At 47.9% G+C, this 24,153-nt stretch overlaps 1 protein-coding gene across 1 annotated transcript in view; it reads left to right on the forward strand.

The window, feature by feature from the left end:
• Positions 1 to 2,170: 2,170 nt before the first annotated feature.
• WNT6 (Wnt family member 6) overlaps positions 2,171 to 24,153 on the forward strand; it is a 64,396-nt gene continuing 42,413 nt past the window's right edge. The window contains exon 1 of the mRNA XM_066632621.1: positions 2,171 to 2,247. Within this exon, the coding sequence (XP_066488718.1) occupies positions 2,171 to 2,247 (77 nt within the window). The remainder of the gene's footprint in view (positions 2,248 to 24,153) is intronic.

Genomic DNA, 24,153 nt, shown 5'->3' on the forward strand with positions numbered 1-24,153 from the left:
TGTGCCGCAGGAATTTGGGAGAGAGTCATTTATCAATAGGACCATTGGGGGGTGTGAGCCCCCACTGACAGCACAGTGTGCCTTGTCAATTGTCAAAAAGCTGATGGTGTGCCTTGACCATTTTAGTGCCTTGCCAGTGTGCCACGAGATTAAAAAAGTTGAAAATCACTGTGTTCGAAACAGGGAGAATGAATGAATCCTGGGGGGAGGGTGGTTCAGCATGCATTTGCCAGACTGAGAGCTTGGGTCTCACCAGTTTGGGACACAAAATGCAGGTCACCTGGATATGAGGGATGAGGTGAGGCATCTATGCCAAGGCAGGAGAGCACAGTTTTGGTTGGTTGGGAGCAGGAAGGAAGGCAAAATAAGCTGGGCCCCACAGGAGTGACTCAGGAGCTGGTAGGCTTTGAGTCCAATCCTATCCAACTGCATCCTAGGGTGGGCGGGGCAGCAGAGATGTGCAAAGTGGGGGCAGCAGGTGAGAACCATCCTACTGGAGTCCTTTGAAAAGTGTCGCTGCTGCCGCCACTGTGTGAGATGTGCAAGCACTCACAACCCATGAGCTCTGAACAGCATCTGAACGCATGGGCTGTGAGTGCTTGTATGCTCACAGCTGCAGCAGTGGCACATTTGGAAGGAGTCCGGTAGGGGAGTTCTGATTCATCTGCCATCCCCACACTGCACAACCCTGGAGGACAGTCATGGAGGCTTCCTCAAGGTAAGGGAATGCTCTGGCTGCATCAACGCTGGAAAGTTGGATAAGATTGGGCCCTTTGTAGGTTGCAGGGCTTCTACATTTTGTACAGCACCTAGTACACTTTGTTGGTGCAAAAATATTAAATGGCAGAAGAAAGTGCACTTTGGACAAAGTGAGGAAATCAAAGGATACATGTGAGACGTTTCAGTCTGGAAACGCAATTAGCACAGAGATGGAATGGAATTCAGGATTCCATCCAGATCCTTCCTTAAGTGACATTCTCTGGCCTGGTGCATGTGTGTTTGTGGTGGTGCTAGCGAATTACCTAGAGCAGTGATTTTCAACCTTTTTTGGCTTGCATCACACTGACAGGGCACTACAATTGTTGAGGCATACCATCAGGTTTTTGACAATTGACAGGCACACCAAGCTGTTGGTGGGGGGCTCACATCCCCCAATGACCCTGCTAATAAATGACCCTCCCCAAAACTCCCACTGCACACCTGCAGGCCATTCATGGCAAACCAGTGTGCCATAGCACAGTGGTTGAAAATGGCTGGCCTTGAGTGTGGCAAAAGACACACTGCACATGCTCAGAGGCATGTGTCCTACTAATCCAAAGATCCCAGAGTCCTGGTACAGAAAACAGATTCAGGAGCTGGACAAACCAGAGCTGTGTATACATTGAAATGATGGTGGTGATGTCGGAAGGCGACAAAGAAGCTCAACTGAGCTTCTGTTCCTGAACTCCAGACTCAGCCTTCTGCAAACGACGGACCATGGCGGACAAAGCATCCTGAAGTGAGACTCCCCATCCAGCTTTCTTCCTGAGGAGGTGGTCTTGGGGGGGGGGGTGTGTGGTTCTGAGGGGCATCACCTTGGCCTGTCTCGGTAGTCAGGCAAGGGCGAGTCCAGCAGAAGTCCTGGAGACCACCGGCCACTTAGCCAGAGAGACGAAGGGCAGGACAAACGCTGGCTGGAATGGGGGGTCCTGGCGAGGTCTGGCGGGCAGCTCAGCTCGACGGGGCGGGTGCGAGGCTCTGGCTCCGGCTCTCTCTCGGGCTGCGAGTGCTTCTGAGTGGTTCCCCTCCGACCCCCCTCCGCCTGGCTGGGTCCCCCTGTCCGGGCTGCCGGAGGGAGATGGCAATCGGTGCGCTCGGAATGCGCGCTTGGCACTGGCTCAGCCCCCTCCCCTCCGCTCCCCACTCCCTCCCCGTCTTTCGCCGTCCCCTCCCCGCGCTCCGCTTCGCCTGTCAGGGGGAGGCAGCCTTGTCCCTCCCTGCCTGCTCTCCTCCTCCGGCCGGGACGGGGCTCCGGAGCAGCCGCTCGCCCAGCTCCGCTCCGCAGCCCGCGTGCCCCGCGCGCTCTCCCCGGGGGCGCAGCCAGAGCCGCGCTGGAGAAGGGCCCGGCGCGGAGCTGCCGGCGAGGAGCTGCCCCCTCCCCCGGGACGCCGCCCGCCCGCCCCGCCGCAGGATGCTGCCCCCGTCGCGGACCCAGCTGGGGCTCTTCTTCATCCTGCTCTGCCCGGCCAACATCATCGGGCTGTGGTGGTGAGTAGCCGAGGCCGCGCGGCCCCGGGGGGAGTCCCGGCAAGGGGCTCTCCGAAGGGGAGGAACGGGGCTGGACTGCTCTCCCAGCCGCCACTCGCTCCTACTCCGGCCAGACAGACGTTTGCTAGACGAGACTAGCGCGCGCGCGCGCGTGTGTGGAGGGAGCGGGGAGTTATGATCGCCTGTAACGTGGGAAGGGGCGAACACGCGTCCCAGATCTTGCGGCGCCTGCAGGCATTGCCACGAAAGGGCCAGTCCTCCTTCTCCAGGCATTCTCGACGGGACTGAGATCAAAGGGCAATTCCGTATCCCGGGGGGGCAGCAGCAGGCAACATCTCCGTCCCAGAGATGCTCAGTGCCCCGAGAAGCGGGATCCCCTCTCCTCACGTTCAGCGGGGCCCCGCTGGCCCTCCAGCTTCACAGATACGGGGAGCCAAAGTCCTGCTAGAAGCCCACGGAAGAGCCACTCTGCCACTTCCAGAGAGCCCCAGTAGACGCGCGTGTGTCTCAATACAGGCGGGGGTCTCTGGCTGGATCTATACAGTATGTGCCCAGAGACCCGGAGCTTTCATGAAACCCCGGAGCAGCAGCTCCAACACCTCCTCCCGCTCCTTTGAGACCCTTCGCTGATCTCTATGGATCAGACCCCCCCTCCATTTTTGTGTCGCCCTCCCCTCCAGGGCGGCAGCCCCATGGGGCAGAGATGGCCTCCGAAACCCCCAGGAGAGACCTCCTGCTCGGAGCGCCCCTTCTTGGCGCAGCCTGAGCCCCCTCTCCCCGCCCCGTCCAAGCCCTCGGGGATGGTAAGGTGAACGCGATTCGCTCCTGCCGGGATGGGGAGCCGACGCCGGGCCAGCGCTGAGCTGTCCTCGGGCTACATTCCTAGAGAAGGCAAGGGAAGGGCGGGGGGGGGGGGGGCTCGAGCGACCCCTCGTCGAAAAGCCTGCGGATCTCTGCGCCCGGCCTCGCCCCCTCCAGTAAGTCAACTTTAATTAAAAAAGACAAAGTGGAAGGAGAACCCGGGGGGGGGGTTTCCGAGCGCGCCCCCCTCGCCTGAGCCCCTTGTCGTGGGGGCCTTCATCGACGGTGCGGGGAGTCAGGAGAGGGGGGTGGGGGGTTCATTACAGGAACGAGCCGGTAGCTGGGACCCAGCCTCGGAAAAGCCCAGGTATCTGTCGAAACATGACCTATTTAAATCTATTAAGAATTTCACCCAACCTGTCCTGATCCCTTCTTAAGTGCCTTCCAATCCCGCTTCCTTCCATGCAATCCGGCACATAATTCATTAGCTAAGGTGATTCATCTCCACGTTGTCACACTTGCCTGACCTCCAAAATCGAACTCTTGTCTGCTGGATAACCCTTTCCCTGCCTCCTTCCCCCTCTTCTCTTGCTGAGGGGGATTGATCTCCCTCGCTTACTGCCTGCAGGCCGCCCTGGCCAGCTTGAGAGAGAGGAAGACCTCGGAAAGTGGCAGGAGGCCAGTGGGGGTGGGGGAGCAGAGCACCTGTGGAAAGGCTGGGCCTGCCTTTGAACTCCCCTCCAGGACTTTTAGAATGGAAGGTGGGCACACATTTCTTAAATTTAAACAAACAAAAGCAAATAAATGCACTCTAGGGGGCTTCATGGTTATGGCCTGCTTGGCTTCCATGGTTATAGGAAGGCTACTATCTCTTTTCTGGTGCAAATCTTAGGAACGCCGGCCCTGTTTAGGTCAGTGCAACCAGTGGCATAGCTTCGAGGGTGCAGAGCGTAGCAGCTGCACTGGGCATCAAGCTTTAGGGGGGCAACAAGCTGCACTTGACACTAGTGACAAAAATTGTGAAAATCTTGGTATGTATGAATAATGCCATCATGTTATATATAACTGGAAAGGTAATTTAATGCAGAATGCAGTGAAATAAACAGCACTGGAATATCTGTTTTCTATCAAAAGTTATGGCCAATTAACCAGAAAATGAAAACACAACTGCCTTGTGGAACAAAAAGTGGGTTTGCTTATCTCCAAACTGACCCATGAGACTATTTGTTCTGAGTGCCAATGAGATATTGTTATGATTCAGCATGGAACCAATAACTTTTTATTTATTTACTTAATTAAATTTGATTTTGTCATGCAGGGGGGCTACAAAATCTTCTTTGACCCCAGGTAGCAGATAGATGCCTTACCTATGCCACTGACCGGGGAGAGGCAGCAGAGCAAGTGGGTGGTGAGCTGCTGGGGGGAGGAGGTGGGTTCCTCCCAATTTTCACTTTTTAAAAAGTCTGGGTGTGATGTCACTTCCGGTTGTGACATCACTTCCAGGGCAACATTTTGAGCTTGGCTACATGATCATTACCTACGCCACTAAGTGCAACCACCTATTGGAGGTGTCTCCTGATTGCTTCCAGTATGTGTCTAGACTAGTCCACGGATCTACTGCTCTCCCCTGATCCAGCTCCATTGGATCTGATCCATTGTGGATCAAATGAATCCTGAGCCATTGTGTGCATGCAGCTCCACCCTGCCACCCCTGTGTTCTGCCACTGCTCCCGGTCATCCTTTCATGGGGATGGGTTATCTGAATGCAGAGGTAAATCAAGCATGTGATTGGGTGGCAGCTTGATGGTCAGTCCCTAAGTGTATATGCTGAGATGTCTGAGGGTGATGACAGTGCCCCAGGAAAGTGACACATGATGGGCAGATCAAGGGGATAGATCTGATTCAGGCTTCTGCATTGGCCATGCGTAAAGCTCATTCTCACATGCAAATTGATTGCTACATTTGTGATCAGTCCACACTGGCATCACCACCTAACAAGTAAACTGACCCCACTGAAAAATCTTGTGTTTGACATGATGGTAATAGGGAAGGCTGATCTATGGTATTTGATCTTTGGTGGCCCATTCACATGTGCAAATTATCATGGTGCAATCACCAAGCGATGGCTGCTTGTCCCTACCACTCCTATGGGGACGGCCATTTCTAGTAGCGCCCATGCTGATGATGCCAAGGATCCTACTGAACAGCCACAGGTTGGGTAAAGATGGTTATCTGGAATGATGAGAAATGTTTTTGCACATGTACATGTATACATAAAACCTGACTTTTGTGTTTTAGGCTGCACAGATTGACAGCCTAACCATCTCAAGCAGTCAGCCTTGACAAACAGTATACATAGATGTAGGGATCCTATACACACTCTTGACAGTGCTAACCAAAAACAATGAACCAACAGTTCATTCCATGTTGTAGACCTGGATAACGAGTACTCAGAGCTAGTTCATGCCTCCTGTTCCTCTTTCCTGACCTGGGTTTCAACAGGAAGACCATGTGGCTTTACAGTACTGATAGCAGATGACTCTTCTGCACAGAGAATTAATGTATTTTGCTGGGGAGGGGAAACCTCTTTTAGTTGGGGGGTCTTCCACTGCCTAGAAGGATAAGATTTTCCTTGTCTCCTTCTTTCTCAGCCTTCTTTGCAATGCGTATTGTTCCCTGCGGTAGGTTTTATCTCCACATTGCCATCAAACATACCTGGCTGTGGACTGTGGCAGCATGAAGACAGGTTACATGGCAGGATGCTGATCTACCTGGTGCTCTGGAACTCACAAAATAGCTTGCCCCATAGAGCAGCCATCAACCATGGGCAGCTTTGTGTGGCAGCCATCTTGTGAGGAGTGACCCTGCATTACACTTCTGGGGGGCTAGGGATCGTTGTTTTGTCACTTAGGCAATATTGCCATGTCAAAGTTGAGAACCCCTGTAGTGGAGTTTTGAGAATGGATTTTAAATTTGAAACACACCAGGAGGATCACCCTGGGATTTCTTGTTTGGCATGTGAATTCCTGTGACTGGAGGAGCTTTGGTGGGGAGGGGGCCAGGCTGATGTGTGTGTACGCCACCTATATAAAAACTCCCTGGAGCAAAACATTCTCCTGCTGAGTGACAAGCTGGGAGTTTTGCTGCAGACAATTTCTTAGCACTTTCTTGCCTACAGTTTCTTCCCTACAGTTTCTCATCTCCCACTTGAAGATCCAAAAATCTGTTATTTTAACACACACGCTTATGCTCCAGAGTGGATTCCCCCCCCCCCCCGGCCACCAGAACAGTGACTGTGATGCAGCTGGTTGTGGGATATGGTTGGTGGTGGTTGCTGAAACATTTGTCAGTTCAAGACAGAGGGGAGTGAAGTGAGCAGCTACAGCAAGGGTGTAATAAATACAGATCTGGAACATGACCAGGATGCTCAGGATTAAAGCAGTTTGGGATCTTGGATGGCAAAAGAGAGCTGGAAGAAAGTCTGTGATCATCTTGTGTGTATTGGCAGAGCTGTTGCTGGGAGCTTAAGGGAATAATGTAGAAGAGGGCAGAGGTTCTGCATGGCCTGGCTTCTTCTTGGCTTTTGTTTAAAATTAATTTTAAAAAATAACCCAGCTGCAGAATAGTGAAGAAAACAACTCTGGACACAAAACATACAGCACAAAGAGCTCATCTAGGCGATGTCTGTTGAGCTCAGAGCACAGCAAAGCTCAACTGAGCCACTGATCTTTATGTCATAGACACCAAGAACTTTGGCTTTCTCTTCTCAGTCTTGTTTTGGTGCACTCATGTATCAGGATCATGGGGGGGGGGCAAAGAAGGTGAATGGGACACATCGGGAGCACAGTGCAGGTTCTGTGGGTGCATTGTGTATACATGCATGGGCATTTGTGTGCAGAATTCAGCACCCGAAGCAACTCAGCATTGAAATAGACCTCTGGTTTCTTGCTCTTAAGAAGGCGAAGATAGGCTTGCAACCATGAGCAATACTGGGGGGAAAGCAAACAAAAAAAGGGGCTGAGCTGACTTTCCTTTGGTCAGTACTTGTTCTTTGCCCCATGAAATCATGCCCAGTATGCAGGTACGCTGCTTCATTTGCATACTTTCTACAGATTGTAGGGCTGAGTTTTTCTCAGTGCAGAATTTGGGGCACATTGCCATGTTCATATTAATTTGATTTAAAAAAAACAACAACACTGAGTATGCACAACTGAGAATGCCATTTATAATCCAGTGCAAGCTTTCACTCTGGCATAGTAAAGTGTACTGCTGGCCCAAGCAAAGATGAAGAACACAAAAGCCCAGTGGGCGGCAAGCCTAGGTGAGAGGCACATCTGGCAACTGCCCATTAAAACCTATAGAGCACTGATTTCCCAACCTGTGGTGCATGGATCACATGCAGAAGACTGAGAAGTGGTCCATGAGGTCTCAGGGAAAAAATCACCTTTGATAGCTTTCAGTGTCTTCCCAAGCAAGCACTCCCTCACAGACCACTGGAGAGAGCAGAGGAGCAGCTGCAGTGCTAGCTGTGGGTAGTCCATTCTCTGCCCTCTCTGGTAGTTTGTGGAGGAGTACTCGCTTGGAAGATGCTTCCCAATGACCACCAGAGAGGGTGGAAAACAGACTGGCCACAACTGGCATTGCATGTGGTCCACGACAATTCCAATTTTTGCTTCAGGGGTCCATGGGCTGCTAAAGGTCAGGAACCACTGCTATAGAGGGCAGGAGGTTTGGTCTAGAGGGTTGAGCCTCCATTTGCCTGAAGATAACATCCGAAGGTCGCCAGTTCGAGGCCACCGGCACCGTGCGACCTTGAAGCAGCTGACAAGCTGAGCCGAGTTATTCCATCTGCTCTGAGTGTGGGAGGATGGAGGCCAGAATGTGCGGCCAGATCAAGAAAGAAACATCTGATTGTTGTGGTTTCTTGAAAGATAGAACCTTTCAAATTGTAAAAATCCCTACGGGGATTTAAATTGCCTGCCTATGTAAACCACCTTGAATTAAATCCGAGGAGAAATCTGAGGACCTAGAAAGGCGGTATAGAAATACCTGTATTCTTCTTCTTCTTCTTCTTCTTCTTCTTCTTCTTCTTCTTCTTATTATTATTATTATTATTATTATTATTATTATTATTATTATTATTATTAGAGGGTAGCAGCACTTTCTAAGGGAAGCTTACATAGGGACCAATCCAATCCAGTTTTCCACTGCTGATGCAGCTGTGCCAATGGGGCATGCACTGAATCCTGTGGTGGAGAGGCAGTCACAGAGGCCTTGTTAATGTAAGGCTGTGGTATTCAAACTGGGGCGTCGCGACACCCCAACCTGTGGGTCCTGGCCTCTGCCCCCTTAAGGGGTGGGGGCAGCCAGGAGACAAGGGGAAGGCAGCGGTGCGATTCGTAGGATCGCACCGCTCAGGGGGGCTGCAGGGGCTTGGGTGCACTTGCCCAAGCCTCCTGCAGCCTCCCTGGGGTGCGAGGAGCCCTCTGCAGCCTTCAGCAGTGCTCCCCAGGTCAGGAAAAGTGAAAGGGGAGTGATCGCGCTCCGCATGATTGCTCTGCTTTCCCTTCTGTCGTGGCTGCAGGGACCCGGCTGCACCCTCCAGTCCCTGCAGCAGCTGTCCCTGTGTAGGGAGCCCTGCACAAGTGCCTGCAGGGCTCCCCAGGTCAGGGAAAGGGAGAGTGGGGCAATCGCCACCCAAGCCCCCTGAGCGACAGGATCCTGGGGATTGTGTCGCTGCCTTCCCCCTGCCCCGCTGCTTCCACCCTGCCCCCGCCAAGACTTACTGCAGGTTTCAAACTCCCAGAGAGTTTGAAAACTGCAAATGTAAGGGAATGCTTGTTCCCTTATCTCAGGGCTGCACTGCAGCTGCATTGGTGCTGGAAAGCTGCATAGGATTGGGCCACAGTCTCTTATCCTGCAGCAATGATCCCTGTGATTACTCTAACACTCTTAGGGCGCAATCCTGACCCCTTATGTCAGTGCTTTCCAGCTTTACTCCTTACTTTGAGGAGGCCTCTGTGAGTGACATCCAACTGCAGGATGCAGCACATGACCCATTGGTTGGAAAGTACTGACATAAGGGGTTAGGATTGCGCCCTGATATGCTCACATCTTCCAGGGGAGCGTAAAAACAAACCCACATTCCCTGGTAAGATTGTAGGATCATATTCTGGGTTAATAGGGCTGGCCTGAAACATCTGGTACATGTGTCAGAAAACTGAATGGATAGCCTCTTTTGGGCAGCACAACAAAAATTAAAAAAAAAATAATAATAGGCAATTTGCTCTTTGCAAATTTGCAGTTCAAGCCTTACGGGTTACAAGCCATGATGACTATTCACAACCTCTAGGTTTTAGAGGTATCCTATGTCTGAATGGCAAACACAAGTGAGTGGCAACAGGCTATAGGTGTCTTGTGAGCTTCCTGATGTAGCTGATGGCCACAGAGATATAGGAAGCTGGCCTAGATGGGCTCTTGGCCTGTTCCTGCAGGGCTCTTATGTTCTTATGCTACCTTTTAATGACACCCTTTCTTGCCAATCAGCCCTACTATTGTTGACATGAAAACTTACCCCATAGAACCAGCCCTACCACAGGGTAAGGTGGCACCTCAGCTTACCTTTTGGTAGAGCTGATCCTGTGGGATACACAGTCATGGTAACCATAGCAAGGTTGTACCTTTGCTTATTTAATTACAAAATAAATTTTCTTTACAAAATTTGCAATCTATCGCCTGCGTTTAAAAAGTCTCTTAGGGTAACTTGCAATAAAATAAGTGAAACGTACATGAATTCAATGCCAATTCCACAATTTAAAACAACAAACCCCCAGAAACATGGTAGTATTTATCTAAAGCAGTGATTTTCAACCTTTTACATCTCATGCCACACTGACAAGGCACAAAAATTGTCAAGACACACCATCAGTTTTTTGACCATTGACAAGGCACACCACACTGATAGCAGGGGCTCACATCTCCCAGTGGCCCTACTAACAAATGACCCTCCCCCAAATTCCCATGGCACACCCGCAGACCATTCGCAGCACACCAGTGTGCCGTGGCACAGTGGTTGAAAATGGCTGATCTGAAGGAAACCAAAGCAGTCATAAAACGTCTTGGCAAAACACATAGCAGGATCTAGAAAAGTGCATAGAGTTAATAATATGCACACAGAATTAAAATGATCTCCACTCTGACAACCATAATCTAGTAGCCCTGTCAAGTTTCCTTATGAGGGACTTCCATAGAACAGGTGCCAATATCAAGAAGGACTTGTGCCCTTCTGCCAGCCAGCCTGATGTTCAGCAGTGCTGGACTTTACCTGATGACTTTACTGAGCAGGCTTGTAAGATTATGGTAAAGGTGTGAGCCCAGGAAGAAAGACTGTTGTGCACCTCCACAAACCATGGGCCTGGCAAGCATTGGGTGCGTCACTGGATACAGAAATACAACAAGGGTCAACCATTATACTGCTTTCTTCTAGGGTGGGCTTCAAAATGTATGTTGCCAATTATGCCCTTCCACTCTGAGTTGGTTGATTCCACATAATAAGTATGTGGGCTTAGTTCAAAAACAAACTTGGATTAGAATCTGCATTTCCTACATTGTTAATGAAAAGATGGAACAATGCTATCCCTTTACAGCCTTCAACCCTTTGATTGTAAGTATGGCAGAGTGATTTAAGGTTGTCATGAAGTTTCAAGATCACTTAGACCAATCCTTTCCCCCTGCTGATGTTACAGCTGCATCCTGTAGGGAGTGGGGCAATTGTGAAGGTCTCCTCCTGGTAAGGAAACCCAAAAGTCTCTGGGTAGGCTTCCATGGCGCCCGTGTTAATCCACATGGACTCACACCACAGGATCACTTCTAAAAAGGAGGTTAAGATTCAGTGGCCCCCACTGCTGCCAAACCAGCCCTCTTCCTGGATATGATCTGTCCTCCCCACATCCCCGCCCTGTTCCACTGACCCTCTCCTCCACTGCTGCCTTTTGTTTCCCACACCCAGTTCCGCCCTCCCCTCCAGCCTTCCCCATCATCTTACTTTGATAGGCAGGCAGCTCTGGATCTGCTGGTATGGGTGGGAAGGCTTTGGCCTTCCTGCCAGCGTCCCAGCAGTGCGCTACTCAGCATGCCACCAGAGTGCCTTTTACAACTGGCACTGACTGCTTTACAGTAGTTAGCACCAGCAGAAGAGGTACTCTGACAACAGCACCTTTAGGATTGGGCCAAAAATACAGTGCAGTTAGTTACAGTACAGATTAGTTCAGCCTGCATTAAATGATCTTGAGTACGTGCACCAAGATTCACTGTTTTGTGTACTGACTTTTGTGTTTCAGGGGCAACGACACAAACTGAGCTTATGAGGGTTATATTTAATTTAACCAGGTCTTGTAGGGGAAAGTATGTGAGTTTTTGTACTATTGGCCAGGCTTTCTTCTGGCGTAAGGAAATGATAACCACTCAAGATCTAACCTTTCTTGGAGTAATCTTATCACAAGTAAAGTTTGGCCACAATTGCTGTGAGCTCTGGGCACAGTGTATGATTGATCTCGTCCAGTGGTTTTGACATTATCGCCATCTTGTTCCTTAGAGGACCAGAAAATCCTCATTGCGTCATTTCAGATCCAAGAAGATGTGCTTCGTCCCACCACAAACAACTTGGCAATGAGACTTGTCCCTTGATCTGAGTAATAGAGGATTGTATCAGCACAGATTAGTGCCTTTGACTTGGGCCTGTGAGAAACGCAGGCTCAGATTTAAAAGCCACATATTCCTGGGAGATTTATGCTCTGGATCCCAAAAGGAGCCTGGGATGTGTAGTGTTTTTTTTTTTTACTGCAGTAGGAACGTACTTTGAAGTGGGAAAGGAAGCAGATAGAATCCATATGCAGATTGCGTGAGCCTGGATTACCTCAATGAATCTATCAGCAGCCAGCAGGGGGCAGCAAAAGAGGCAGTGGGTGGCAAGTACAATTTCCATCCAGTTCCTCCAGTATAAAGTCGCTTCCTCGCCTTTATATCCCTCTACCTGTGCTCTGTTTAGAATGCTGGGTTCTGATTGCTAGCGTGGGAACTTTCCTTCATTTGACATGAATAATTGCATGTTGTGTTGGGCGACCAATCAACTACACTGCTGTCACTGGTGCGTTGAACTTAATGTTGGTGTATCTGCACAGTTGTGCATGCGTTGCTATCATGGTGAAGGTGTATCTAAAGTTATGCTTGTGTATAAAGGGGCTTTCTCCAAATCCTATAACACTCAGGGCGCAATCCTAACTCCTTATGTCAGTGCTTTCCAGTACTGGCATAGCTGTGCCAGTGGGACGTGTGCTGCATCCTGTAGTTGGGTGTCACTCACGGAGGCCTCCTCAAAGTAAGGGAGTGTTTGTTCCCTTGCCTCAGAGCTGCATTGCCCTTATGTCAGTGCTGGAAAGCACTGATATAAGAGGTTAGGATTGCTCCCTCAAACAATTTTTTTTGTATAGGATGCAATCTAAGGCAGCGTTTCTCAAACTGTGAGTCGGAACTCACTAGGTGGGTTGCGAGCCATTTTAGGTGGGTTGCATAGCTCCTAGCTCAGCCACAATTAAAAATACAAAGTTGAAAATACAGAGTACAGAGGTGTTGGGCAGGGTAGGCTTCTGGTGGGAGAGAGGCAGGGTGCTTTGCCCTGAATAGATGGGAAGATGGGACACTGGAAAGGAGGGGTGCCTGTGTGGTTGGAGAAAGATCCAAGTCTGTGTTCTGCTTTGACTTCCAAGCTGGAATGTTTGAATTCTGAGCTATGCAAAATAACATCACAAGTGCACTGTGTAATGGGACCTGTGGCCGATTCTGGCTTAGGATTGAAGCCTAAATTGATATCGCTTCTGGCCATGACATCACTTCTGGTGGGTCCCAGAAATTGTCATTCTAAAAAGTGGGTGCCAGTGCTAAGAGGTTTGAGAATCACTGATCTAAGGGATGCTGCTTGCACTTAGAAGCTCTGATAAGAACATTATTGCTCTGCCCTCTCTCTCAGGAGGTGGGCAGACATGCCATGGGGGTCCCAGTGATCCTGGGTGGTATTGAGTCCACAGAGAGAGCAAGCTCACTTTCGAGGCATTTGGTGACATGTCTCACCAATGAATTTTCCAAGTGTTATCCTAATGTTATATACATTGATGATTCCATTCTGCTTGAACTAGCCATTTAGTTACCATACATTTTTAAATCCAGTTCACTGCTAATGAAAGTGCAAAATCCCATTCAAATCTAAAATAGATAGGTCTGGATTATACTAGCTTGTCAAATAGGCACTTTTGGCAATCAGGGTAATAAGCATTAGACATGAGTGTGGTCTCTGTATCTGCAACCTGTGAAATGATTGTGTACCTTGTCCATTACCTTCTTTCTGCAGTAAAGCAGCTGAGATTGAGGGGAACAACCCTATCAACTCAAGAGAGAACCCTATCAACTCTGCCATTAAAACACGAGTTTCTGTCATTTAGTTTAGCTTCCAACAACCATGTCTATGGTTACAAGTTACACAATGACCCTAGAGGTCATGTCCATTCCAATTTTTGCTGTTGCACTTACATTTTAATACCAGTTGCATATATTGGGCATAGATTGGGAACTCCATATACTAGTGTTCTCTAGAACTTGCCCCATTTATAGCAGTGGACAGAGAGCAGAAGACCGTGGGAGTTTCCAATCTTTTCCCCAAACGTCTAGGAAAGCATTCTTGCCTGGACATGCAGGGCATTCTTGCCTAGGCTTCAGACAAAGAGAAGCAGGAAAAGACTGCATGGGTTTCATGCAGACCTCAGCTTAAGAGTTGTTTCTAGTAGAATTAAGGGGGTGATTGAAATTCAGCGTTGCCAGCAGTGGAAGTAAAAAGAAATATAGTAAGATACAAAGATGGGGTCCAGTACTGGTGCCCAGTGGGGCCAAGGGGCAGAGCCAGATACAATTTGGCAGGAAATGGACAGGATCAGCAGTCACAGGATGTAGCCCACAAAATGCTCAGTTCTTCTATTGCACATGCTTACTGCTTAAAGTCACCCTGCCACTAAGCAATACCAACCACACATGCCATAACGAGAGGTGTTTGTTTAAACACAAAACACCACATTGTGTGTTTAGAATATTGTGTGTTTCACGATAGCAACCCAGAACTGGGTCACAATTTTTTTTTTTTTTACATTCTACAAGCCATGGAGAGCACTGCAGAAGGCTCCGTGGGGCTTCCTGCACCTCCCAGACCCCAGCAGCAGGTAAATTAAGTTAGAAACAGCCTTTCTTTCCTGGTACTGGCATGATCCTGGGGATCGTGTTGCTGCTTTCCTTCTGCCCCCACCCCTTAAAGGGAAAGTGGTAGTGTCCATCCCCTGCATAATTTTGTATGCCTCAATCATGTCTCCCCTCAGGCAGCTCTTTTCTAGGCTGAAAAGGCCCAAACACTGGAGCCTTTCCTCATAAGGAAGGTGCCCCAGCCCCGTAATCATCTTAGTCGCTCTCTTTTGCACCTTTCCATTTCCACTATGTCCTTTTTGAGATGTGGTGACCAGAACTAGACACAATACTCCAGGTGTGGCCTTACCATTGATTTGTACAATGGCACTATAATATTAGCCATATTGTTCTCAATACCTTTCCTAATGATCCCAAGCATAGGACTGGCCTTCTTCACTGCCGCTGCACATTGGGTTGACACTTTTATCAAGCTGTCCACCACTGCCCCAAGATCCCTCTCCTGGTCTGTCACAGACAGCTCAGAACCCACCAGCCTGTATGTGAAGTTTTGATTTTTTTGCCCCAATGTGCATGACTTTACACTTACTTACATTGAAATGCATCTGCCATTTTGCCAGTTTGGAGAGATCCTTCTGGAGCTGCTCACAATCACTTTTGGTCTTCACCACTCAGAAAAGCTTGGTGTTGTCTGCAAACTTAGGCACCTCACTGCTCAACCCTGTCTCCAGGTCATTTATGGTTGAAAAGCACCGGTCCCAGGACAAATCCTTGGGGTACACTGCTTTTCACCTCTCTCCATTGTGAAAACTGTCCGTTGACACCCACTCTCTGTTTCCTGGTCTTCAACCAGTTCTCAATCCATGAGAGGGCCTGCCCTCTAATTCCCTGACTGTGGAGTTTTCTCAGTAGGCTTTGGTGAGGGACCGTTTCTAACGCCTTCAGAAAGTCCAGATATATAATGTCCATGGGTTCCCCTGCATCCACATGTTGACTTTTTCAAAGAATTCTAAAATGTTTGTGAGGCAAGACTTACTCTTACAGAAGCCATGCTGATTCTCCCTCAGCAAGGCTTGTTCGTCTGTGTGTTTTGAGATTCAATCTTTGTTGAGGCATTCCACCATCTTACCCAGAATAGATGTTAGGCTAACCAGCCTTTAGTTTCCCAGGTCCCCTCTCCTTCCCTCTTTAAAGATCGGTGTGACATTTGCTATCCTCTGGCACTGTGGCCTTTTTAGGGACAAGTTGCATATTTTAGTCAAGAGATCAGCAACTCCATCCTCCAATTCCTTAATAACTCTTGGGTGGATGCCATCAGGGCCCGGTGACTTATTGATCTTTAATTTGTCAATTAGGTCTGAAACATTTTCTCTTTTAATCTCTATCTGACTTAATTCCTTGTAATAAGAACTTAGAATAAAGACACATAACACCGCTTTCTTCGAGAGCGAGAGCGAGAGAGTCTTATAAAGCATTGAGAAGTCATTCACTCATTTATAGGTTAGGAATACTGAGACGGAGATCATTCCTATGTTAATGTAAGAAGTGTACAGGGTATGTATGAAGCTGCCTTACTCTGAGCCAGACCATTGGTCCACCTAGCCAATGTTCCATTGGCAGTGGCTCAACAGTTTGGGATCTTTCCCTGCCTGGAGATGCCATGGATTGGATCTGGAACCTGCAAAGCATAAGCTCTACTACCATGGAGTTGTAACCCTGTCCAGTACTTTTGTGAACGAAACAGTGACCCAACTGTGGGCTGCAGACTTCTTGTACTAGTTATGATGCTGCAAAACAATCATGGTTGAATAACAAATAAATCTTTTTTTATTACTTCAGATCTCATGAGAATGAAATGGAATCCTGGATCACTGTATACCTTTGCAATTGAGGCCAATGCTTTTGGTCACTGGGCCTTTTTGGATGGCTTGCGTGTCAAAGGGGCTTGTATTGATTTTAGTCAGCCACATTAGACCATTTGTCAAAAAGATACAAACATACTTAGCATTTATATTGCAGTTCACTTTATGAAAACCATAAAGAGTTGGTTTTCCACCCACATATTTGGAGGACAATGACTGAGGCAAAGATAAAGTTGGTTGCCTAAGGCCAGCTGCTGAGATCACTTGCCTAAGGCCAGCTGCTGAGATTCAGACAAGGGCTTTTGTGGTTCACATGTCAAGCTGTTAACCACTACACTACCCCAGCTCTCTCTGAGCCACTGAAACAAGCGTGGGAAAAGCATGGAGTTTTTCAGCGTAGACAAAGCCTCCCTTTGCTTTTCTCCCTTGCTAGTGGATCCTATAAAGACCCTCACCCTCAGAATCCTTCCAATGGTTTTTCCTATAATATGTCAGATTGTTTGAACCACCTTGGTTTGGTTTAATGAAGGCATCCTTTATCCCACAGGCCTCTCGTGGTCTTTCTGCTTATGACAATTTATAACCCAGATGACATGAGTTTATTCGTTTGTTTAGCCAGTTGCTGACTCATAGGGAGATGCAACCCAAGAAATAAATTTATCTGGTCCCTGGCAACCCAGCCAAGTTTTAATCAGGGCATGGTAAACATTTTGCCCACAGTTTCCACATAAAAAAAGAGGAAATTGTGTTCAGATCTGCCGTGTGAGACAGATCTTTGAAATGTCACTTTAATGTTACTTCTCTTTGGGGGTTTTGTGTGCAATGCTTCATCCATGCTTGAGTGCATGTGCTCCACATGACTGTGAAGCCCTTATTGTTAGGTGCATTGAGTTTGTTATAGAACTGGACCACCTAGGAAAAGATTGGGCTGTGTATATGAAAATACAGTTCTGGCCTCAAGACTGCTGTCTGGACTGTAGTATGACTCTTGGGAATCAAGATGTTGACCATTGCTAGTACAGAACAGCAGTTTGCCAAGTCATTGTACTATGGTCATGTGGGTCTCTGAAGGCTTAAGCACTTTCCTGATCCCACCCACTGTGTGACTTGATTGGCTTAGGAAATGAAGTCACAATGCGTGACACCCAATCAATTGAAAAACAAGAGGGCATATGGCTTACTACGTGGAGCCAATGCTGGTGGGAGGAAGGACGATTCTTTGTAAGCCTGTGGTTTGTAAGCCTGCTGTTGCTGTTGGGCTTTTCTTTCTTAAGTATTTTAAACATGCTGTGGGCACATGTGGTCCTGGTTATCCCATTTCTGTCACCCTGAACTGAGGACGTTTGAGTGCTGCAGCTCTACCAGTCAAGCAACCTGGTTGCTTTTTCCCACATGGCACTTCTGTCTTGGCTAAACAAGAGGCATTTGTTACACTTGTTAGGTTGGATCAGGTTGTTTTATTGATGGAAGGATGCTCTTCATAAAAACAAAAACCCTGAGAACTCCTGCAAGCAGTTTCTAGTACATGACCTCAGAGCAGATAAAGATCAAGACCCTTCCTTCTCTGTCATGCATAATTCTCTTCTCACCTCTTTCAACCATTTGGGCTTTCTTGGGGTGTGTTGAGGGACAGAAAGTTTGAGCTGAAAGATTGTGTGCAAGGGTAGTAAGACCCCACCCCCTCTGTCAAGGTTGCCAACTAAAACAGCAGAGCACCAGCCTGGTGTACCCTTGTACCCTTAACAGCAACTTGTGCAGGCGATGAAGACTTTCACAGCTTGATGGAAAGAGACCTTGTCACCACCACCTAATGGCTGCACTCTCGGAGTACACTTACACAAAAATCATTCAGGAGCACTGTTTGGGAAGCATTTCATTTTGGGTTATCCCCTCTTCACTTTGGGACCCATTTCAAGGGTCCCAATTAAACCCATTTCGAGGGTCCCATTCATTTGCATTTTAATGCTTTTAAAACATTTTTACTTTAAAGCAGCAGCCACCATTTTTTTCATTCTGGGGGGCTATCTTTAAAAAATAAATAAAACCAAAACCAATAATGCCTTGGGGTGACTGCATATTGGGGTGCATATGGATGTTCAGGAAGAAGCCCTTCAGAAAGACAATTTTTAAAATGAACTCTGTTTGCACTCATTCGTGTACTGTCGGCTTCATTTTGGAACAAATAAAACCTGGGCCTCATTTGGTTCAGGTTCCATTTGTTCCAAAAATGAATGCATGCCTCAAGCTGCTGTTAAAGGCACAGCTACAAATGGAAGTTAGCAAACCTCTTCTCCCAGATATGAAGCAATGCTGAAGCTTCTGCCATCTTTGTGTGAAAATCTTGCGGACAAGCCTGATGCTGTGATATGACATGGCATCTGAGTTCCGCCTGGGCCTTCTGTTAATGTCCCCTCCCTGCATGCATGATAACTCAATCCCTGAAGCACTACCTATGTTCCAGACCCTGTGGAGGCTAAGTGAAAAGGATTACAGAGTTCCTGTACCCTTAATACATGCCCTCCAGATTAGACAGTTACAATGCATTGCGCACGGGGCCTGCCTTTGAAGACTTCGCGGAAACTTCAGCTAGTACAAAACACAGCTGTTAGGTTACTATCTGGCACGGACTACAGGGAACATAGCCTGCCAGTTCTCAAACAGCTAAGCTGGCAGCTGTTTCCAGGCACAGTTGAGAGCTGGTGTAGTGCAGTGGCTAGAAGACCATGCTGTGAATCAGATCTTCTCTGCTCCAAATCTTGCCTTTGTCACAAGCTCACTAGGTGGCCTTAGGAAAGCCTCTCAGCCTCAGCTCACCAGCTGCAGTAGATGGGTAATAATACTTTACATTGGGTGATTGTAAGGATTAAACCAAAACACATCATGTGAGGGACTTTGCACACTCTAAAAGCACTACATAAATATTAAATATTACTGCAATTTCAAATGCTGGAACTCCAAATCTTTAAAGCCCATTTTGACTTTTGGGATTCTGGCAGTCGCAAGGACTGCTTCCTCCAACATGAGCCTGATCCTCTTCTGGTGCCTTCCTTCAGCTCCTCCAGCTTCCAAAGTTAGGTCAGCAATGAAAGAGGACTTTCTTGGCTATGCCCTCCCCAGGGAGACTCGCCTGACACAATATCTGATAGGTTTGTACTGCCAGGCAAAGACCTTTTTATTTGCCCAGTTTTTTCCATGTATTAGCTTTCTGATTTTTTATGCAATGGGTTTTAATGGTCATACTGGATTTTATTTCATCACTTTGTGACTTTTGTGATTTTAAATTGTTTAAATAGTATAGACATTGTACTGCATATTCCAAACAGCAGCTACCACCTGATGCCCCTAGAACCTGATACCACCCAACACCCACTGAGAAAAAAAACAGAGCTACATCTTTCTGTCCTTCCTGTGTGATCCTCTTGACAAAACAGGAAGTGTAAGCAATGCTGGGAACCCCCAGCATTTCTGCACTTTCTGATTCATTTAAATAAACCACAAGGAAGGAGCCTGATAAGTGGCTGCTTCTGCACCCTCTCACCTTGCTCCTTCCTTGTGGGCCCCTTTAAGGGATTTTTTTTTTTACTCAGGCAGTGGTGACCAGCTTCCTTACCTGCTCAATTAGCTTCTTCCTCACGTGGTCCCTTCTGGTTGAAAGGGGCCATTCGAGGAAAGTGTGATAGTAGGGAAGCAAATTATCCACTTGTTGATCATCTTTAGAGTGTGGGAAATTGATTCATGTGGCACTGTCTGTGGTGGACTGGAGGGAGGCAGTGGCAGACTCGGGGTGAAAGGCATTCTGAATTTGCTGTTCCCGCTTCCACCCGCAATTGATGCAAGCCACATTATCCATTTCTTGGATAAGCCCCAATTTTTAAATGTTGCCTTGTGTTTATCATTCTTGTTTGCTGCTGGGGGGACTGAAGGGTGAAATATACATTTTTTTAAAAAATATATATTTTACAAAAAAAATAATTTAATATTTAAACTGAAGAGGTGATATTTCTGTAGGGAAAGCTTTTTTTTTTTTTTAACCTCTGCAGGATAAACTTTGTGTGCTGAAATTTACTCATATATTGAGCTATTAAAGGGTGCATCCTTAAGCAGGCTTGCTTCTTAAATGGGAGAGGAGGTGAGTGAGCGATGGCACAAACACTCACCAATCTGTACTGTGCACAGTGGACTTTCATATATACTGGCAAAATTCACTTCCCCCAAGCTCAGTCCTGGATAAGGAATTGTACATCTGTATACTGTGTGATGAATGCTATTGCACAAGTGAGTTATGGGTTGCCAATACTTTTCCCACTCAATATTCAACATATGGGTTCACTTCCCAGCTTACCACTTATCTCAACACACTTTAGTAATAAATCAGAGAAATTCAGAATTTTAACAGCTTTGGCCAAGTTTCCAAACAAAATTTAAAAATGAAAGTGAAAGCAACAGCAAGAGTACTTATAGAAACAGTAGTTCAGGTTTTAAGAAATGATTGTTAGAGGACATAACAAAGGTTCCTATGAGTTACAATTAAATCTACCATGAAAAAAGGAAGAAAGAAATATAATGAAGTTAAATCAGAATGTAAACTTAGCACTTTTATAAATGATTAATAGTGTAAGGCTGCAATCCTATATCCACATACCTGTGAGTAAGTCCCATTGAACTCAACAGGACTTACCTCTGAGTAGATATGCATAGGATTGTGCTGTAAACCTAAACCAACAATTCTAGGGTTACAATATTCCTATCAAGGTGAGACTAACAATTTTCAAATAGCAGTTAAGAGGATGTATCAAGAGGTTCCCAAATTTAGAGCCCAATCCTGTGCTCGGCGGCACGGCTTCATGCCACCAAGCACTGTCGCTAACATGCCATAAGGCATGTTTGCAAGCCTCACTGCCGGGCTCCCTCCCGTGCTAGCCCAGCGTCGGCCAGTGCTGGGTTAGCGTGGGGCGGTTGCCCAGCCTCTGCAGCTCGGCGGTCTCCTGGACTGCCAAGCCACAGCACAATAAGTGGGGGTGGGGAGGAGGCGTTCCGGGGAGGGGGGAGGCCAGCGGGGGGCGGAGAGAGGGCAAAGGGAGGCGTGACGTGGAGACGTGACGGGGGAAGGGGCGGGCTGGAGGCGTGACGCAGGGAGGGAGGGAGGCGTGTTCGCGGAGCTCTGCTCCACAGGATCCAAGTCACTTGAGGAGGGCTCCGCACCCTACACAAGTGACTTTACCTTACCGCCGTTGGTGGCAAAGTGAGTAGCCCCATTGCGGGGCTGCTTACCTTACCCTGGAGAAGAGGACAAAAGTTTCCTTCTCCTGAGTTGCCTCCCATAGTAGTCCGGGGCACGCAGGATCCGACGGCAGCTGTTCTTACTTACAGTGGTGTTGCAAAATGCAACACTCTGTAGAGCGTGAACAAGGCACCACCAGAAATGGTGATTGGTGCCAGCCGTGTGGCAGCAGCCTCCTTGCAGCCAGCGTGTAAATAGGTAACTCAGTACATAAATAGGTGGCATATGTCTAAGGCAAGGCTTTTCAAACTGAGGTGTCATGACACCCCAGCCAGAGAGCCCTGGCCACTTTCCCCTCAAGTGACCAGGGGAGGCAGTGACGCGATCCGCAGGATTGCATCGCTTAGGGGGCTGCAGGGACTGGGATGCACTCACCAGTCCCTACAGCAGCCTGTCGGGGGTGAGGGAGCCCTGCACAAGTGTCTGCAGGGCTCCCCCCAGCTTAAAAAGTGAAAGTGCAGCGATTGTGCTCCATTTCCGGTTTTGCAGAAGTGGAGCTTTTAAAGCTGCAGGGAGCCCTGCAGAAGGTCACGCAGGGCTCCCCGCACCCCCAACAGGCTGCTGCAGGGACTGGTGTGTACATCCCAGTCCCTGCAGCCCCCTTAGCGACATGATCCTGGGGTTTGCGTTGCTGCCTCGCCCCCACAAGAACTTACTTTGGTTCAAACTCTCCTAGAGAATTTGAAAACAGCTGGTCTATGGAGACCGATTGGCAATTGGGAAGCCTACCAGACAGGGATGTGCAGTGGGTGGGGAGGCAGGTGAGGCAGAGCCTCCCCACTGGAGTCATTTGAAAAGCGCTGCCATGTGCTGCCATGTGCCCCATGTGCATGGGTTGTGTGTGCTTGCACACGTCATGCATGGCTGCACTTTTCGAAGGACTCCAGTGGGGAGGTTGTAAATCACCTGCCTCCCCACCCACTGCATGTCCCTACTACCAGGAGATAACTGCAAATGTTTTCATTTACCACCTGTAGGCTGTCCAACCGCTTACTCCACCCCCAACTATAAGATGCAGAGGGTGCATTTTTGGTGTGACGGCATTGGCACTAGTGGCTGGGGATAGGGTTGGACTGTGAGAAAGATCTGTACTGGTTTGGTCAGAATTATTCCACACATCAGCCTGGCAGCTACTTAGTCGTATTTGAGGGGAGGAGTCATTCTTGTCCAGATTGAGGCCCAACTACTTTACCCTTTAAAAAAAAAATCTTTAGGAGCTCCCAAACCACAAATGGATGGTTCAGAACAATCTTAATCCATCCAAAATTAACTGAATTTACTTTAGCTCCCAGGACTACTATGCAGCTGCATCCATAGCTATGAACAATGTCCTGGCATGCACTTGGTGCCATCACTTCTTGTTTCATTTAGTGCTGTGTCAAGGGCTTGACTTGTAACTTGGAGCTGCACTTGGTAAACTATCATTGTCAACCAAATTGTTCAAGCGAGTACAGAAATACCTCCCATGCTGTGCTTCCTTTAGTGCTGATTAGTTTCAGCACTCATTGTCCCTGCTGTGATTGACAGCAATTTTAGCCAATAGGAATAGCGCACTCTTGGAAGCCCAGGGTCCATCCGTGCCAGTTTCCTGCCTCATGGACATTGTTGAACTCCTACAGTGCTACTTCACACAGTGCTTAACTTTCTGGAAGGAGTCCCTGTGTTATGAGAGGTATTACTGTATATGAGTTTGGAAGTGCAACATTACATTTTCCCTTTGAGTGGGTTCTAGTGACTCTTCCTCCCCCCCTTTCTTGGAAAACAAGAGTTGCATTTAGGTAGACATCCTTTTTAAATTCAAAATTTCACTCCAGTATTCTGTGGATCTTACTGCCCAGTCCTAACTCCTATCAGTGGCACCAGTCTAGCAGTGCTGGTGAAGCATGCGCTGCATCCGGGGGGGTGGGGCATTTGGGAGGCCTGTCCAAGGTAAGTAAAAATACTTTTACTTAATCCTGCATAGCCCCCCCATGGCCTATGGGTGTCCTCGAACCCATGCTAGCTATACATAAGTCATAGACCTGATAAGATACTGAGGGCCCAATCCTATCGATTTTTCCAGTGCTGATGCAGTTGTACCAGAGGATTGTGTGCTGCATCTTGTGGTGGAGGGGTAGTCACTGGTATCTTCTCAAGGTATGGGAATATGTGATCCCTTACCATGGAGCAGCATTGTGGCTACACCAGAGCTGGAAAGTTGGATTGGATTGGGCCCTGAGGTGCCTCTCTCACAAGGTGAAAGGGTGAGAGATGAGACAATTTGGCTTATTGCATTATGCTAATTAATGCATATATAAATTGGACTGGGGAGGGTCATATGGAAGAAATTGCTACTTGTTATATAGTGGGTCCATGCGAATCAAGGAAGACGTAGTGATAACAGCGCGTTATATTTATTCCATCTTCAGAACCGAACCTGGCAAAAAACAAGACAAACCCCTGGCTTTTTATAGCCTTTAACTCTGCCCAGACTTCCTGTGATTGGTGCAATTGAAACTTTAACTAGAGGGCCAATTGGGTGGTAGGATTTTGATCCATCACCCAATTGGCCAGAACTTACATTAACTAGAGGGCCAATCGGATGGTAGGATTTCGATCCATCACCGGATTGGCCAGCCATAAGTCTGAGCCAATCAGTTATGCAGGATTTTGATCCTGCATAACTTACATACATAATACTACTCACCCTAAAAGCTGCTTCTGCCTCCAGAGGGAGAGTGAGAG

Source organism: Tiliqua scincoides, chromosome 1 (assembly GCF_035046505.1).
Source record: "Tiliqua scincoides isolate rTilSci1 chromosome 1, rTilSci1.hap2, whole genome shotgun sequence".
NCBI classification, from domain to species: Eukaryota; Metazoa; Chordata; class Lepidosauria; order Squamata; family Scincidae; genus Tiliqua; species Tiliqua scincoides.